This window comes from Pan paniscus, chromosome 3 (genome assembly GCF_029289425.2).
Source record: "Pan paniscus chromosome 3, NHGRI_mPanPan1-v2.0_pri, whole genome shotgun sequence".
Lineage (NCBI taxonomy): Eukaryota > Metazoa > Chordata > Mammalia > Primates > Hominidae > Pan > Pan paniscus.
The window spans coordinates 136069218-136087541 of record NC_073252.2 but is presented as its reverse complement, the minus strand read 5'-3'; the positions used below and the strand labels follow the sequence as shown (position 1 = coordinate 136087541).

At 34.3% G+C, this 18324-nt stretch overlaps 1 protein-coding gene across 6 annotated transcripts in view; it reads left to right on the top strand.

Moving 5' to 3' along the window:
* The window catches only part of SLC7A11 (solute carrier family 7 member 11), a 146438-nt gene that overhangs the window by 90800 nt on the left and 37314 nt on the right, over nucleotides 1-18324 (top strand). For all 6 annotated transcript variants that reach the window (XM_055111834.2, XM_055111836.2, XM_055111837.2 and 3 more), the window contains 2 exons: nucleotides 456-555; nucleotides 5184-5228. In XM_055111834.2, coding sequence (XP_054967809.1) covers nucleotides 456-555; nucleotides 5184-5228 — 145 coding nt within the window. The remainder of the gene's footprint in view (nucleotides 1-455; nucleotides 556-5183; nucleotides 5229-18324) is intronic.

Sequence of the window (18324 nt, the reverse complement as noted above, 5' to 3'; positions counted from 1 at the left end):
GAAAGGAGTCCTGGGATTTATTTCCATCTCCTCATTAAGGGTAGAACCTTGGATACCTCTCCGCATTTTCTTGCCAAGCAAAACATTATCTTTTTAAGAATTCTATCTTTTAAGAATTCTATCATATTCATAAAGATTATAATTTACAGAAAACCCTTTAGTCTTCTTTTATGGTCACAATAGAGGCATACTCAAACAGAGGATTATTTTTCAATGCCATTTTCATCTTTGTTATAAATTTATTAAAAGAGAAATATGAAATAGTGTTAATGATCAATATACTTTTGGGACCCCTTCTATAGAATGGGTACAGTATTGATAAAGATGGTAATCAACAGAGAGTAAGAAATCTAGACTTAAAACAGTGTGGTTCTCCGCACCCCCATGTTTCTGGTTAAGAGTGAATAAGAACCAATTCTTTGAAAAATCCTAAAATCAGTCTATTCTAATTACAGGTCAAACACAGAACTTTAAAGACGCCTTTTCAGGAAGAGATTCAAGTATTACGCGGTTGCCACTGGCTTTTTATTATGGAATGTATGCATATGCTGGCTGGTAAGTTGATAGCTCCAGATCTGGTGGTTTGTGTAGTTCATTAATCCCATTATGCACTCAGATTAAGTGCCAAGCAAGGTGCCAGACAAATGTGAATAGCCATAATCCAGTGTGATAGGCTTTACTTGAAATGAGAAATAAGGTATCCCCTCCACCAGGCCAATTACTTTGCACATGACAACTAAACATAACAGGTTTCCAGTCAAGGTGACTGCTAGATTTAGCCTGATGTCATAAAAAACAAACAAATGCTGGGTCTTAAGATCCAATAAAAATTACTTATAAGTATGTACCAGTAAGGACATAATAGTGACGTAAGGTACTAAAGAATAATACTTCGTTTGTCAAAAGGCCTTCCAGCTAAAGCTCTAAGGGTGTTTACAAATAGTGATTAATTGATTTTTTTTTTCCAGCTTCTCGTGAGAGAAGTAACTCAGATGTAGAAATAAGTATGACATTCCCAGAAGGTAAATGGTAATCTAAAGGCAGAGAAAGAGAAACCAAGATAATGCAGTCAACTCTTCTAGACAGTCTGTTACATTTAAAAGGACCTTACATGTTCCTTAAAATGTCCCCAACATCTGAAAATTTAAAAAAGTAAAGATGATTAAAATCATGATGCCACAGATATATTTCCTTTGATGTATGTCCACCTGTGATACCTACCTTTCTAGTTAAGGCATTAAAACTTTGTATTTGTACCTTGTTTGTTCAGATACTTGAAAAACAGTAATCATATAATCATGGATAAGAGTGAGACTTTCTCTTCAGTAAATTTTATTGACCTTGTAAGATTTAGTTGAGATGATGGTTGCAAGAAAGCCTACAAGGTATTATTTAATTATCAAAATCATTGTAGTAAGATTAAATTTCATTGTTTTGGGATAAATCATGGCAATATTTATTTTTTAATTATCTATAAATCTCATTGTTATACAGCTTTAGCTGTGAGAATGATCTATGAGCCTGGAAGTAATATTTGGAAACCGCACTAGCTAAAAAATTATATGAATGCATTTCCAACACAAATATAATTCCTTTTGTTTCTTTAGTTTTTAAGATCTTACCTTCTAGCCGATGCATGGAATATGGATATATTTCAAAATGAATGGAGCGTTTACCCTATTAATCTCATTGAATTATGAAAATATGGTATTAGAGGATAATTAGGGGGTATGGGAACTTAAAATCTTAACATGGCCTTTGAGGCAAAATATGCTTGAAGATTGTTAGAAGATTATAGCTCTAAGGAAATCAGTGTAAAATATTTGTATATTCCCAGAATATTTTTATAACCATTATATGTAAGCATTAGTTTTGAATCACTCAGTATTTTTGAAGTCTTTTTGCTTTTGTCTGAAGCACAATGTGGTGCTAGACATCAAAAGAACTGAGCGTGATCACAGGGTTAAAGCAGAATCAACTGTTCTATGGCTATTCAGCCTGGATCAGAGCTCTGTGCCCTGGGGCTGAAGCCAAGCTACTGGGAGGGTCACTGGGAGACACCAGAGCAAAGCGGGGAGGTAGAGAAAGCTTTCAGCTATAGCCAAGTGTTGGGAGCCGGGCAATATGCAATCACGAGTGTGGAATGTGAAGATAGTCACAAGGGAGGTTTGATTAATTCTGTTGAATGAAATTTCTTTTGCCTGAGAGTACGATAGATCTGTTCCCATCCCATCTTAAAATATTCTTTTACCCTCCTCACTTTTCTAATACCCAGAACTAAAAATTCAGGTCACTTGCTTTATGTAGAGCAAAATTTCTCCGCTTATGTAGGCTTTTGAGGGCTGATGAATTTCTCCATGGATGAAGACCCTTTTCATTTTGAATTATTGTATTAATATTTAACTTTATTGATGCTGACCCCAAAATGTTTCTCTGATTACAAAGTAAAAGGGGTTTACATGAATCTTTTTTAATACTTTTACCCATATAATCCTCATGTCTACTCCCTATTTGAAAGACCAAAAACCATTGATTTCTTTATATCCTTGAGGGTTCAATCACAGTATTGGAAAATAAGTCCAGGATTTAAAATGGAATGTTATCTGATACAAGTGGCTTATGTAGGGGACAGATAAGTAACCGTGTTTCTATAACAGGTTGTTGTGCTACCTGAATGCTGCTTTGTGAAGACTCAGAAATAATCTGGCTGTTAATCTATGGTCATCAGTCTTAGAAAAAGGAAGCTGTGTTTAGAAAAAATATAGTCTGTTGGTGTGGGGTTCTAGAGGAAAAGTTATTATCTGGATGTAAATGAAACAAGATGGAGGCTAAAAAATTCCAAAGAGAGGGGCATTTATTCACGTGCCAAATGTGATCTCGCCTTTCTGACCTTTCTCTCGCTTTCAAGATATAATTACAAGACTGGGTTGTAGAATTATCAGTGGGGAAGTGTAAATGATTCTCCACTCCCTGTGCTGCTGCTATGACAATGTTTGATGCCCCCCTAATAAAAGGGCATTGAAAATGAGTAAGTCAGAAGCAAAACAGCTATTGTCATCAGAGCTTACCGCCCAGCCTGTTAGCCTGTAAGTAAAAGCTGCAAGACCATTGTTGTCCTGGAGACCTTGCTCTGCTAGCAAGGAAAAAGATACCACCAAGCCCAGGGTGGGGATATGAATAGAGGAGGTTTTTGTCTCTGAGGAATGCTGAAACTTTCTAGAATGATAAAGCTACTTCACAGAAACTTGAGTAGGGGAAAAGAAATCATTAACCCAGTCAGATCACACAGTTGGGTCAGAACAATGTTAATAACATTGCCAATGTCTGCGTTCAGAGAAATACATCTGCCAGTCCCCCTTGTGGCCCTGGGGAACTCAGTCCCATATCCTGATCCAAAGCTAAACATTGCTTGGTAGGGTTTTCTTTTTTTTCAGTTGTGTGATAGAAAATCGTTTTTAGTGTTTTTTTCTCTTCCTTTTAAATCCTATCCTCAATGGATTTAGTCTTTCTAAAGCACTTGCTGGGATTATTTTGTACTATTGTGTCAAATCTAATCTAAAGAATAAGCTTCTTTTAAAAATAATTCACATAGTTGGGTATTGGAATGCATTGCTAGCATTGCAGTACCTTTTATGCACAATCATGGAAAAGCTGGAACAATAGATCTTATGAGCATTCGCTAGAGTCCTTGAAGTGTTGTAAACCAAAGAGAATATCATGGACTCATTCCTGGAGACTAGAAAGTAAAGGTGGATTTCCCACAGGATGTGTGAATGTTTGGACTAAAACAAGCTTTCTCCTTCCTACTCACCATCCTGCTCCAAGCCCTTTCCTTTTCTCTACTCCCTGGAGCTGTGGCAAATATTTGAAATTGTGTTCTATTTTTCATAAATATTTTCTTTCTTGCTTTAACACTGTGGGAAAAGACTACTTTCTAAAACAACTGTTAGGAAGGAACTGGCTATTTTTGACATGAGAAGCCTAAAAATATTTCTTGGGGTGTGTGATTTTTCATTGGTGGTGGTGTTTGTTTTTTAGTGTGCATGTGTTTTTTTTTCTTTTTTCTTTCCCTACTTCCCATTGCCTCAGGCTTATAGCAAACACATCAAACCCCTCTTGGAGTGCATATTCCAGATATAAGTACCGATTGTTGCTTGCTTTCATGGTGTAACTACAATCTCTATTTATAGAAACTTATTTTCTAGTCATTAGAAAAATCTTTGGTTGCTGACTTTTTAGATCACCGTTACTGCTACTGTTCTGTCAGCTCCTCAATTATTTCTACTTAAAACAGTCCTTAAAATTGTAGACACTTTAACCTTGAACATCAACTGACTACTTGTGAATTTAGATGGTTTTATAAAGATGGAGCAAGACAGGTTTCTTCATCTTTGTTTTAGCTGGTGAGATACTTAAAGTATATTAAGAGCTGATGGACTTATATTCCAGCCACTTGATTTTAGATTTTAGAGAATTTGTACCTATGAATCTGTGCTCCTGCATACCTATGTAAAAGGTTACTTTTAATAATAATAAGATAACGGAAGATTATATTGAATATATGATTTTTTTATTTCACAAAAATTTTCTAAGCATAGAAAAGGAAAAGGTAGAAAAGTCTTTGCCTTCATATGTTTGGCTCTTTCTATAGTAATCCTTCTGTCACACTTGTACTGCAGTGTACGGGTGCTCATTTTCCTGTGCCTAACCCCTCTGCCACACTTTTGTGCTCGTGTGCTATTCTCAGTCTGGAATGGCCTCACACCACCTCACCAGGGTAAGATAAAGCAGTTCTTAAAGGTTCAAGTTGGGTGATGCCTCCTCTAGAAAACCCCCTTTGACCTACCAGGTTGGGCTAGACCTGCCCTCTGGCTCCCACGTGCTTGCTCCAGTATTGGACCTGCACTGTATCACACTATTCTGTGGGACATTCTATGAACTATGAGCTCCTTGAGACTATGGGCTTACCACTTGTATATTTCTGACACATGATAAAAACTCCACAAATATGGCTTAATAGAAAAATGATTTATGGGAGTATTTAGTTGTTAGATATTTTCATCTTACTATAAGTATTGTTATAGTTTTCATAATTCTGGGTTCAATGTTAAATATTTAAAATTTGAGACTTTGGATAATGGTAAAATATATTAATAGTTTATAATTTATTTATCTATTTTTAGGTTTTACCTCAACTTTGTTACTGAAGAAGTAGAAAACCCTGAAAAGTAAGTAGCCAGATGTACCCTGAAATTTTTATGAAGAATAAAATTTAAGATTACATAGTTTAAAAAGCAGACTTGAAGAAGGAATTCAGTGTGGGCTAGTCAACCTTAACATCGTCATCATCATCACTATAATTCTCTTAGACAGATAAGATTTATTTGACTTTATCATAAATTATATACATAATTATATTTATAATTATATACAAATAGCTTAATTATATAGTCTACATTCAATACTAAGTTGTCTTTTAACCTGAAAATAGGAAATAATAAAGTTATATTTTAGGTAGCCTATCCCATATAAACACATACATATAACTTAATACGGACTCTAAACTACCCACAGGATAGCTTGAACTCAAAAAGTTAATTATTTCTAACAATTCATGTAATCTTTTTTCATAACTATCGAATTAAAGTGAGTAATGTAATTAATAGACGACTAGTTACAAAAGCCTAGAAATACCTGCAGAATGTTATAGGACCTTATAAATTTGGGGAGCTGGATAAGTTTTACTCTTTCTTTCTAGGTAACAACTTGATAAGTAGATGATTTGATGGTGATTTATGTAATATTTTCAAAATGAACCAACTTAGAGAAAAATGAATTATTCTTATAATTTGTTCATAAACATTGGATTTGCTACAGGAAAAAATAATTCATGGGCAAAAGAGGGAAAATGTAGGAACTATAGTATAGTATAAAATGTAGACTAAATTATAAAGTTATTTAATTCATTTCACTATATTGAACATCTGCTATGTTCCAATCATTGTGCTGGGAACAGCTTTCATGATGCATAAGACTTGTCTTGAAGTATTTTGTTGACTAGTCAATGAGTCAAATGTGTAAACAAATAGATGTAACAGTGTGATTGGTACCAAAATAGATTATTTATCCAGTTTGGCAAAAAGGAAAGAAGGAAATACTTGTGTATCTAGGGAGATGTTGTTTATAATAGTGTCTCAAATGATGAGTAGGTGTTCCTTAGGTAAATATAAATGAGAGAGAAGAGGGGTATGGGAGGAGAGAGAGAGAGAGATAGAGAGAGAGAGGAGAAACACAAACACAAACAAACACACACTGATTTCTAGGAAAAAGAACAAGTACAAAGGTGCATCAGTATGAAATAGCCTGGACATCAAAGAATATACCTAAGGGTTGACAATTCACACTAAGATAGACTAAGAAATTCTGGCACCTGGTATCTTGGGAAATGGTAAACTGATGAGATCTGGCCAAGTACCAGGAATGTCAGAGTTTAGAACACATAAGCCAGCAATTGGTATCTGATTCAACTGCTATGCAAATCAATATGTAATTTAAACATGTGAAAGGCCATTTTATTAAGAAATATGACCAATTTATGCCAATATTGTCATATCTATAACTGGAATTGTAGGTCGAGAACACATACATTGTAGGAAAGAACCAAGAGCTAGTTCTTTCTAAGCATTACTTGGAAATGACAAGCTACCTTATGACTGTAAACCCATTGATTACAGAGACAAATAGGTTGGCCTGCCTTTTTAGTTTTTGAGAATAACTTGTATGTAAGCAGCAGCATAGAGAAAAGACAGTTATTACTGGATATAATATAAAATATGTATTGAATTTCTATTACGGGAAATAAATTACTATGGTTCGTAACTATGTGTGTTAAGTCTAAAGACATTTTAAAGACATCAATTACTAGAATTTAACATGAGAATATTTTTATAAGCAAATGGCAAATTGTAGGGTTGCAGACAAGACCTATAACATAACATTTATTATATGATTCATCAGTGGTGTAGATATAATTCATATTATCTTTAATATTATTTAACAGTTTAAGTGTGATTTTTGTTTCACACATATACAGTAATACTATTGTGTATATTAAGCATATCTTGAAGCTACTTATGCCATTATTATCTCAACCCGAATTTCTGATGTATTCCACTAAACTGTGTTCCAATTAAGGATTGTCTCCTTCTCTTCTTTAATTGAAGGGCCTTAGTTGCACACCACTGATAATGTCCATGATTTAGTGCACACAGATACTAAGGAACAGTGTTGGTGATGTATTGATTCAGTGTTTTTTTTTTCTGTTGCAAAGAATTTCCCTTATCTCAAAAATGGAAATAATAATAACACATACTTCACTGGGTTGTGTTGATGAATTAATATGCATAAAGTGCTTTAGATTAGTGACTGTCACTTTTTAATTTCTACATAATTGTTTGGTTGTCATTACTACTATTATTGTTATATACTTTATTAGAGCAAGGTAAATGTTATTCGCAGAATAGTATTTTCTAGAATTCAATATTCCAAGCAATTATTTTTCTTCAGAGCTTTTGAAAGAAATGTGAAAAATTACACCATTTTGAAGCTTACTCTCTAAACTTTTAGTGTCAAACCTCATATGCATTTTTGATCTCTATTATGCATTCTTGATCCATAAAATATCTTTATGGGATATCTATGCTATCTTGATGCATGCATACGATGTGTAATGATCAAATCAGGATAATTGGGTACTCATCACCTCAAACATGTATCTTTTTTTGTGTTGAGAATATTCCAAATTTCTCTTTTAGCTAATTTAAAATATCTATGTTTTTGATAACTACGGTTACTTTACTATGCCACTGAACACTAGAACATGTTTTATCTAACTGCATTTTTGTTTTCAATAACCAACTTATCTTCATTACTTTCTCCTTATACTTTATAACCTAGGTAACCATCATTTTACTCTACCTCCATAGGGTCAACTTTTTTTTAGCTCACACGTGAGTGAAAACATACAATATTTGTCTTTCTGTGCATGGCTTACTTCGCTTAATATAATGTCCTCCAGGTTAATCTATGTTACTTCAAATAACTGAGGATTTCATTCTTTTATTGAATGAATAGTATTCTAGTGTGTGTTTATATATATTTTCTGTATCCACTTATCCATGGATGGACTCTTAGATTGATTCCATATTTTGGCTATTTTGAATAGTGCTGCAATAAACATGAGAATGCAGATATCTCTTCAGTATACCGATTTCCTTTCTTCTGGATATATACCCAGCAGTAGGATTGCTGGATCATATGGAAGTTCTATTTTTAGTGGTTTGAGAGCCTCCATATTGTTCTCCATATTGTCTGTACTAATTTACATTCCCACTAACAGTGAATTTTAGATTCAGGGGGTACATGTGTGGCCCCTGAATTTAAAATAAAAGTTTTTTTTATTTGTTATATGGATATATTGCATGATGCTGAGGTTTGGGGTATGAATTATCCTGTTACTATTGGGTATGGGGCATAGTACCCAGTAGGTAGTTTTTCAGCTTTTGCCCCCCTCTTGACCTCCTTACTCTAGTAGTCCCCAGTATTTATTGTTCCCGTCTATGTGTTCATGAGTACCCAATGTTTACCTCCCAATTATAAGTGAGAACATGCAGTATTTGGTTTTCTGTTTCTCTGTTAATTTGCATAGGATAATGGCCACCAGCTGCATGCATGTTGCTGTAAAGGACATGATATCATTCTTTTTTATGGCTGCATAGTACATGTATATGTACCACATTTTCTTTATCCAACCCACTTTTGATGGGCACTTAAGTTGATTCCATGTCTTTGCTATTGTGAATAGTGCTGCAATAAACTTATGAGTGCATGTGTCTTTTTCATAGAATTACTTATTTTCCTTTGGATATATACCCAATAATGGAATTGCTGAGTCAAATAGTAGTTCTGCTATAAGTTCTTTGAAAAATCTCCCAACTTCTTTCTACAGAGGCTGAACTAATTTACATTCCCACCAACAGTGTATAAGCATTCCCTTTTCTCCACAGCCTTGCCAGCATCTGTTATTTTTTGACTTTCTAGTAATAGCCCTTCTGACTGATGCGAGATGCTATCTCATTGTAGTTTTGATTTGCATTTTTCTGATGATTAGTGATGTTGAACATTTTTTCATATGTTTGCTGGCCATTTGTATGTCTTCTTTTGAGAAGTGTCTCTTCATGTCTTTCATCCACTTTTTAATAGGATTATTTGGTTTTTGCTTGTTGAACTGTTTAAGTTCTTTATAGATTTTGGATATTAAACTTTTGTCAGATGCATAGTTTGTGAGTAATTTCTTTAATTCTGTAGGTTGTCTGTTTACTCTGTTGATAGTTTCTTTTCCTGTGCAGAAGCTCTTTAGTTTAATGAGGTCCCACTTGTCAATTTTTGTTTTTGTTGCAATTGCTTCTGAGAACTTAGTCATAAATTCTCTCCCAAGGCCAATGTCCGTAGTGGTACTTCTTAGGTTTTCTTCTTGGGTTTTTAGAGTTTGAGGTTTTACATTGAAATATTTAATTCATCTTGTTAAGTTTTGTATGTGATCAAAGATAGGGGTCCAGTTTCATCCTTCTGCATAAGGCTGGCTGGTTATCCAAGTATACCATTTATTGAATAGGGAATCCTTTCCCTGTTGCTTATTGTTGTTGACTTTGTTGGAGATCATATGGTTGTAGGTGTGTGACTTTATTTCTGGGTTCTTTAACCTGTTCCATTAGTCTATTTGTCTGCTTTTGTACCTGTATCATTCTGTTTGGGTTACTGTAACCCTGTAGTATGGTTTGAGGTCAAGTAATGTGATGCCTCTGGCTTTGTTCTTTTTGTTTGGGGTTGCTTTGCCTATTTAGGCTCTTTTATGGTTTCATATGCGTTTTAGAATAGTTTTATCTAATTATGTGAACAATGGTGTTGGTAGTTTGATAGGAATAGCATTGAACCTGTATATTGCTTTGGGCAGTACTGCCATTTTAATGAGATTGAGTCTTTTAATCCATAAGCATGAAATATTTTTTCATTTGTTTGTGTTATCTATGTTTTCTTTCAACAATGTTTTATAGTTCTCCTTGCAGAGATCTTTCACTTCCTTGGTTAGATGTATTTCTAGGTATTTTTTGTTGTCGTTTGTGTGGCTGTTGTAAATGGGATTGCATTCTTGATTTGGCCCTCAGCTTGAATGTTATCAGTGTGTAGATATGCTACTGATTTTTGTACATTGATTTTTGTATCTTGTAACTTTACTGAAGTTGTTTTAAACACAGAAAATGCTTCCAGAAATATTTATGGGTGAATATCAAACACAGATGGTAAAATTATGTGGACTTAGCCCAGATGTGTAATTTGCATTATTTTTTAGGTAGATACAGCTTCAAAATACCTTTAGTTACAAGGGAGAATAATTATGATTCCATCTTCTTTGTGATGTGCCAAGATAAATGTGTTTCCCAATCAGTCATGGATGCATGTGTCCAGGTGTGCTGCAACATGCAACTTTCTGGCAGCTGGTGAAATGAATCATCTGCTGAAGATACAACACCTTTTATGGTCTTCCTCCACCTAGACAATAAAATTTTCCTAAATTTGTGACCTAATAGAAAGATGATAATTAATTTAGATTAGTGAAAATACCAATGTGTATTAAAATATATAGAATGCAGAGTAAGTTTCCATGATCTCAATTGACTACACTTTAGGTGTAATTTCATTTTGAGACATCTTTCAAATTATCTACCATTGCTCCAAGAAATAACTTTTGAGCTGCTATTATAAGTAGGTGGTATAGGACAGTTCCTTAAGTGTTGTATCGAATGAGAGACAAAGGTGGGTGAAATTCCTGTTTGTGTGATTACATTTATAATGTTAAGAAATTTTGCCATGATCTTTCTTACAATGTTTTCTTCTCCAAGAATAGCTTTGAATTTATGGAAGTAGCAATCTTTCAAATACAACAATTGCTATTGAACTTTTATAATAACATAAGAGTATTGCCTTTACCAATTATCTATAACATTATGGCTGACTCCACAAATTAATATATTGGAGTAAGGATTGTATTTTGAGGGACATGAATGTCCAAAGTTTGGACCATGAAGATGATAGAATCCCAAGGAATAACTGAATTTTAAAAGGCTTTCCCCCCAAAAATGGCATATATATAGTAGTAATAATTGCTACTGTGTACATTTGTTTTAAAAAATCCTAGTGCTTGTGCAAGTGTAATGAATTTTGCCTTATGACATGACTTTTGTGGTGTCTATGCAATCTGTCATTGTTCAAAAAGTTACACAGTGCAAAGAACATATCATTGAGATGTATAATGTTTGTAGTCCTGCTCTTAGATTGATAAATCACATCTTGTGTTGATGAAAGCCAAGAAATGAATTGCTTTTCTTTGACCTTGGGGGTCTGAGATTAGCCACTTTGTCTATTAGCCTTATTCCAGTTTTCTTCTCACTTCATTTATTCCTTCTGTTTTGAAGAGCTGGAAATAGTAGACTTAGAGGAAGTCAGTAAACCTTGATATCATCAGTCATTTTTGAAAAACAGGCTATCAGCACGCTCTGAATAATCAACTTTAATAGAAGGTTTAAATAATCAGAGTTTCATGTTTAATTAATACTTTGCCTACTTCCAATTTATATTAATTGATGCCTCAAAGTCATCACACCTTGTACCAATGAAAACTTCGAAGAAGTGAAACTTGGTTTGGGAAAAATGCCCAAAGACCTTTAAGGCAGTGTGATCAACCAGATTGGTCTACAAATGGTCCACAATCATGTTATTTGCATTCAGTTCAGATGCTGCCATCTTAAATTCTTAGTGTATCTGTATTAATTCCTTATTGACTGTGTAATTCTTTACAATACTGTTTTATAAGGCCTATTGCTTGTAGGACAGTTTTATAACTGTTACCTGAGTAAAAAACATAAGAAAACAAAATAGGCAAAATATCTTGCCCAAATGTGTTGTAGCAAAGTTACATGACTAAAGAATAAAGGTTAATTGAAGCCTTTTATCTTGCATTTTGACAACTTAGGAATGCAGCTTGCTTTCCTTCTCTTTTTATTTTTTGAGACAGAGTCTCACTTACTCTGCTGCCCAGGCTGGAGTGCAGTGATGTGATCTTGGCTCACGGCAACTCCACCTCCCAGGTTCAAGTGATTCTCATGCCTCAGCCTCCCAAGTAGCTGGAATTACAAGCATGTGCCACTATGCCCAGCTAATTTTTGTATTTTTAGTAGAAATGGGGTTTCACCATGTTGATCAGGCTGTTCTTGAACTCCTGATCTCAAGTGATCCACCTGCCTCAGCCTCCCAAAGTGCTGGGATTACAGGTGTGAGCCACCACACCTAGCCAAGAATGCATCTTTCCATGAGAGACAAATATTCCTCTTTATATGCATTTAGTTTTCTAACTTAATAGTCGCTAGAAAATAACATATAATATTGTAACTGTATATGTGCAGATTACAGCAATATTGTATTTTGTAATCTTTTTATTACAAGTCAATGTTATCTACATTCTTAGACAACATTAAATATTATTTTAAAGAATATTTCCAAAGTTTCTACTACAAATACTCAAGTTATATGTTTTTAAGATATGTATTAATTTATTTACAAGTTTATAAACATATTCCCTGTGGCAAAATGAGGCATCTCTTTACTAATGACAATATGACAACATTAGAATTATCTTAAAATGTGACACTGCTTTTCTTCAATTGTTGAAATAATTGATACCTAAATTAGAATCCCTCTGGGTTTTTTTTTTTGTTTTTTTTTTTTGTTTTGTTTTGTTTTGCTTTTCTTTAGAAAATATACATAAAGCTTGGTGAATCCATTTTTAAATATGTTTCACAGTAGAAATAGAATTGTGCTAGTTGAGCCACTGAGGCAGACAAAAGTTCGGTATTTGGCCAGATGTCACAGAGAAGAGATGATTCTGTGTTCAAAGAACAAGGTCACCAAATTGCTCTTCCTTGCTTTTGTTCACTCTAAAAATTTCTCACTAATAGGACATGTGGTTGATGTACCTTGGGATCAAAATTCTTGCATTTCTCGGCATCACATATGCATAAAAAATACATTTTTCCCAAAGATAGTTTGTTCATATAAGGCTGAAGTGTCAAATAAGTGGTGCAGAAATTATAGGATTATATTATAATATTTTATCATGGGGTAATCAAAGAAGACAGATATTAATCCTTCAAGTGCTTTGTGGAAGCCATTTAGCTTTTCTTTCTTTCTTTTTTTAATTGTAAGGATTCCAATTCCACTATGAGGCAAAATTTGAAGGGCAATGCTTTATTTTCTTTCATAATAGTTGTTTGAAAGTTCTAATTTTAATCTCATTGAGTTTTATATTTTGAGGCAATATATATAAATCTTTTGAGGCAATATATATATATATAAATCTCATGGAGTTTTATATTTTGAGAACAATAAACTCTTGTTTTAGGAGCAACAACAGTGGCTGGTTTAATTTTATCCTATCTTTTTGTTCCCTTTAGCTGAGAGAGAGGGAGGGAGGGAGAGAGAGGGAGAGGGAGAGAGAGAGACAGAGAGAGAGAGAATACAAGTGGTGTGATGAGTAGAATGATAGAATCACAGAATTTCAAAATTAGAGGGGACCTTGAAGACCATCTAATCCTTTTTAACCAGATGCAGAGATCTTCTCTATAATACCTTTACACAGCAATAATTCATGTATGATAAATTGAGAAACTCACTGTTAATATAACTTCCTTGAACTGGGCTATCAGCCTTTTTTACTTCCTTATGCTGGTTAGCAACCTGCTAATTGCTATGACTATTTCAAGCCTAGATAAATTTTTGGTTAGCTGGCATAAAAGATGGGTCAAATATTTTGACTGCAATAGATAACAACCAAAATGAGAGTTAAATAAAATACACCAGAGATTCCAGAGTTAGAACCCTGTTATCTGAAAAGAAATACCTTCCATAATCAGAAGCATTAAGTCAGCCATTATATTGTCTCCAGCTTTTCAGTCCACACTTACATAGCGCCCCTCATTCGTATTCTTATTTATGCACATAAGCTACCTTTGTTCTTTTCTATATGTCTGGATTTGAAAGTTAGGTGATTGTGACCAAAATGAGGTTCACAAATAAAGCTTACATTCTGTGTCATACTTGGTGAAAAACTTCTTAGACAACTAAAATCTAGTCCGAGGCCTGGTGCTGTCTGGGCATTCATGCAGATGCAATGTTGTTTAAGATTCTCACTGAAATAGCATAATGTCACATGTAGTTCACTAAGGGTAGAGACAAGATGCATTCAGGTTATTATATTTACACACACCATGCACTGAAATCATTTTGATAACTTTATTCTAGTCACATTCAAACACTGACTTAGATTATTGATCTACTCAGGAAAATGAGCAACTTTTGAATTTGGATAGGCACAAGCTAAAACTGTATTACCAATGTAAACATCTAAAATGAACCAAATGAAGTTGAGACTTTCCAGTGAAAAAAATATTTTCTTTACTTCTATGAACTATAGAAACATCTACTTGCTGAGTCTTTGAAAATAGCACTAGTTCAGGAAATCAAAATTCTAATCCTGTCTCTTTTTAACTAGCTGTTTGACCTTGGACAGACCTCTAAATTGCTTCCGAATCTTTGTTTACCAGTTTTAAATGGAAGATGATAATCCCTATATTATAGTTCTCACGGGGTTGTGAGGATAAAATATGTGAAATTCAAAAATGTTAATGAGCTCTGCAAGTAATATACAAACACCATCTGCAACCAAAACCTATATTCTTCAAAGATTAGAATATTTTATAATCTTTGAAAAAATTAGAGGATTAGCATAATTGTTTTATGAACAGGGAGTGCCTTTTCACATACATGACCTATTAATCAGCTTGAAAAGTTGTTCTGCATCATCAGCAAAGTGCCCAATTATTAGTAGTTAAAAGGTTCAGAAGACGATGAGAATCGCTATTTATTTTATAGTCTACTAACCTCCCTCAGGTGACAATATGCTCACACATCGTAATCAGAATGACTTCCTGGCAGATTTTTTTTTTCTTCTTAACCAAATATTTGTATGCTCACACCCCTATTGTCATTGTCACTGTTGGCTGGTTGTGCTAATATAATGGATGGACTGTTTGCGTTTCTACTGAAGTCACCTATTTTTAGGTTTACTATCTTACCAAGAAACTCCTTTACGAAATCTGACAAACAAGATCTTGATCTGAGTGGCTGGCATCATGTATTTTAATATTTTATTTTTACTTTTTCTAGAAAAGGAACTATTCTGTTGATACAAAACAGAAGAATACAAATACAAGTTCACTCCCAGATAATTTTTATGCATTTTTGCTTAATTTAAAAATATAAGCCCATTATTAAAAATACAAACAGTATCTGCTTTCTGACAAGTAGATTGATTGCAACGTAAAAGTAGCACCTCAGATTACTTTTAATAACATGATGTATATTATCTTCATTCTGCGCTGTAGAAAGCTGAAGTTCAGAGTAGTGAAGTAATTTCTCATGCCCATGTAGTTAGCCAATGAGAAGACCAGAATTGCAATCCATGTTTGCCTGGTTCTAGAGCTCATACTCTTTCTAACATGACAGCTGGTTTTTGGGAAAACAAAGCTGATCCATGAGGGTACAAGGTGAATGGCTAAAGAAGTAATTTTGCTATGGAAGAGAAAGTTGGAGGAAGAGTAGAACCTAGAAGAGTAGAACAGAGAAGTGAAGATGTCTCGGGCAGCGGATGAGCATACATACAGCCATAGAAGAATTCTTGGTTTTAGGGAATAGTATGTAGACTGTTTTGACTAAAGGAAAGGATTGTGAAGAGGAGTCAAAATCAAGATAGTAGTAGGATGTGGATAAGGGGATACAGCAACTCTTAGCCTCTACTATAAGAATTTTGCATCTTATCCAGTAGCCAATGGTGGGATGGAGGGTGGGAAAACTGTTGCAAGTTTTGAATATATGGGAAGCAGTGCTTGGAGACAATTAACTTTATGACAATTTTAGTGGATTTTCCTCTTGTGACACATATGCAGTTTTTAAAAATTTATAGTCCATGAAGATATGTTTTAGTTTTATTTTGCATGTTTATTTTTAATAAAAGCAAGTAACTCTGTTAATTGCCTCATACACCTGCATCATTGCTAAAGTCAGACAATATGATAAATCATGTGGCAGAAATTATGGCAAACAGCACCATAATCTCCACACTGTCCAAGTCCAAAGATATGGATTAAACTGCTTAGAGGAAAAGGATGCATCAGCATAGTGTTTACGTACTATGCAAAAATATAGAGCTATCTTTTTTTAATGAAAAAGATACTATAATTTATTTTCCCTGACAATGGAAGAACAAATGGGATTTAATTAAATAAGAATATAGTTCATTTTAAAATTAAATTTATATTTCAAAAGCATTGAAATGAGAATTTGGTTAGGCATTGGAATTCTCAAAATAGAGATAAAAAGGATTATTGTTTAGCCACAATTTAAGGGATATTCCGGTTGAAAAAATGACACACTATTGCCTAAATGTGTTTCTAGTTCTAAAATATTATAGGTATCTTTTTAGATTACTGAATATATGAGAACAAATGTAGGGAAGCATGCCTTACACCACAGGCCTATTTTATTGGGGTGGGAAGGGAAGAAGATGTCACGTACTTTTAAGATAAAGGAAATCCTTAGTTAGATTTTCCTTTTTCTTATAAGTGTGGTAAGGTCAAATAGAAATCTTAGGTCAGAGTTTCTAAATATTTTAAATAAGGTGTATTAAAGATCTGATTTTACTCATTTCGTATTCTAAGTGAAGGGCAGGTATAAGGAAGAGAGTAAAATAGCAATGCCATTGCAGGATATGAGTCAGCCTGGGGACAACTGGCACTTCCAGGCACAGTGAGCATCACACTGGTGTTGTGAAGGTAGCTCTGCACTTGGAGTCAGGTGGCTACAGTTTTAGCTCTTGTTTTGTAAATATTTGATTTTATGTCCTTAGCTACATCTTTTGTCCTCTCTGAGCCTCTGGGTTATCGGCTGCAAAAAAGAAATGGTAGAGTAGCAAATTCTGAGTCTCCCTTCAACTCTAGCATGTTCTATGATTCTTGTCGATGACACACGAGTACCTAGTTTGACAAGGAGAGTACCTCACTATGGGAGCATGGCTGAAGGGTGGAAATGTAAACAGAATATCTGTCTTAGGGACACTTAAGAAAAAGTGTCAAGAACATGAATCAAGAGAAAGGGATGCTATGGCCATTTTCCAGATCCCATGATGGTTAGGAGATTAGGCAGGACCAAAGTTTCCTCGGTTGTCTCAGAAAATGTTAAAAAGTTTGAATGGGTAAATGGAGGAAATGAGTCCAAATTGGCACCCCTTCAAAATGGAAACTTAGTTATTACATCTGAAGATCTAGGATCATATCCAACCTATAGAATTGAATTCTACTTAAAGGATCACCTTAAGTAGAGTGTCTTGTGATATAAGGAGTGTACCAGGAAAAATATAGATTTTAAAAATGCTTGTTAAGGGCGCCATTAGTGTGGTATATGATGAATCCCTAATCCTATTTACTACTTTTATTATATATGCCCACAGAAGATATAAAATGGTCTGTAGCCTCTGTGGTCCAGAAGGTTTATATTAATCTTTTATTATGTGATTCATTATTTTTCTCAAGAGCATAGACATATGGGATTGCCCATAAGTATCCATAGATGCAATTATATGAGAGGAATCTTTTCTGATGGGTCTGCTACATTTCAGTATTAGACATTCCCCATAATTTAGTTAGGATTGCATTTATATATTTCTAATATGCTGCGTACATAAAGAAAGAGAGGGAGCGATCCTTGTCATGACTTTCAAAAGTCTGCATTAATTCATTCCTTTTCCCAACTAAGTGGGTATTCTAATGCTTACCTTAAGATCATTGTGAGAATTAGATATAATTTATGGCTGTGTCTGACAATGCTTTGCTCATAGTAGATACTTATTTAATGGTAGATGGTTTGCTTTTTATTGGTATTAAACATCATGTCATTAGTTCATTTGTCACCCATAGGGACTATCAGATCAGGATTTGTGGACATGGGGAAGCTGTTTCTTTTCTTCTGTACTGCTTGACTGTTGGCTTTGAGAAAACCCATTCTCACGAGGGAAAAGACACTCTTACTTGAAACACCCGGCCATGGGAAATGACAATTATCTCAGTCTCAGAGTTGAAGCATTTCTAATCTCCAATGCTG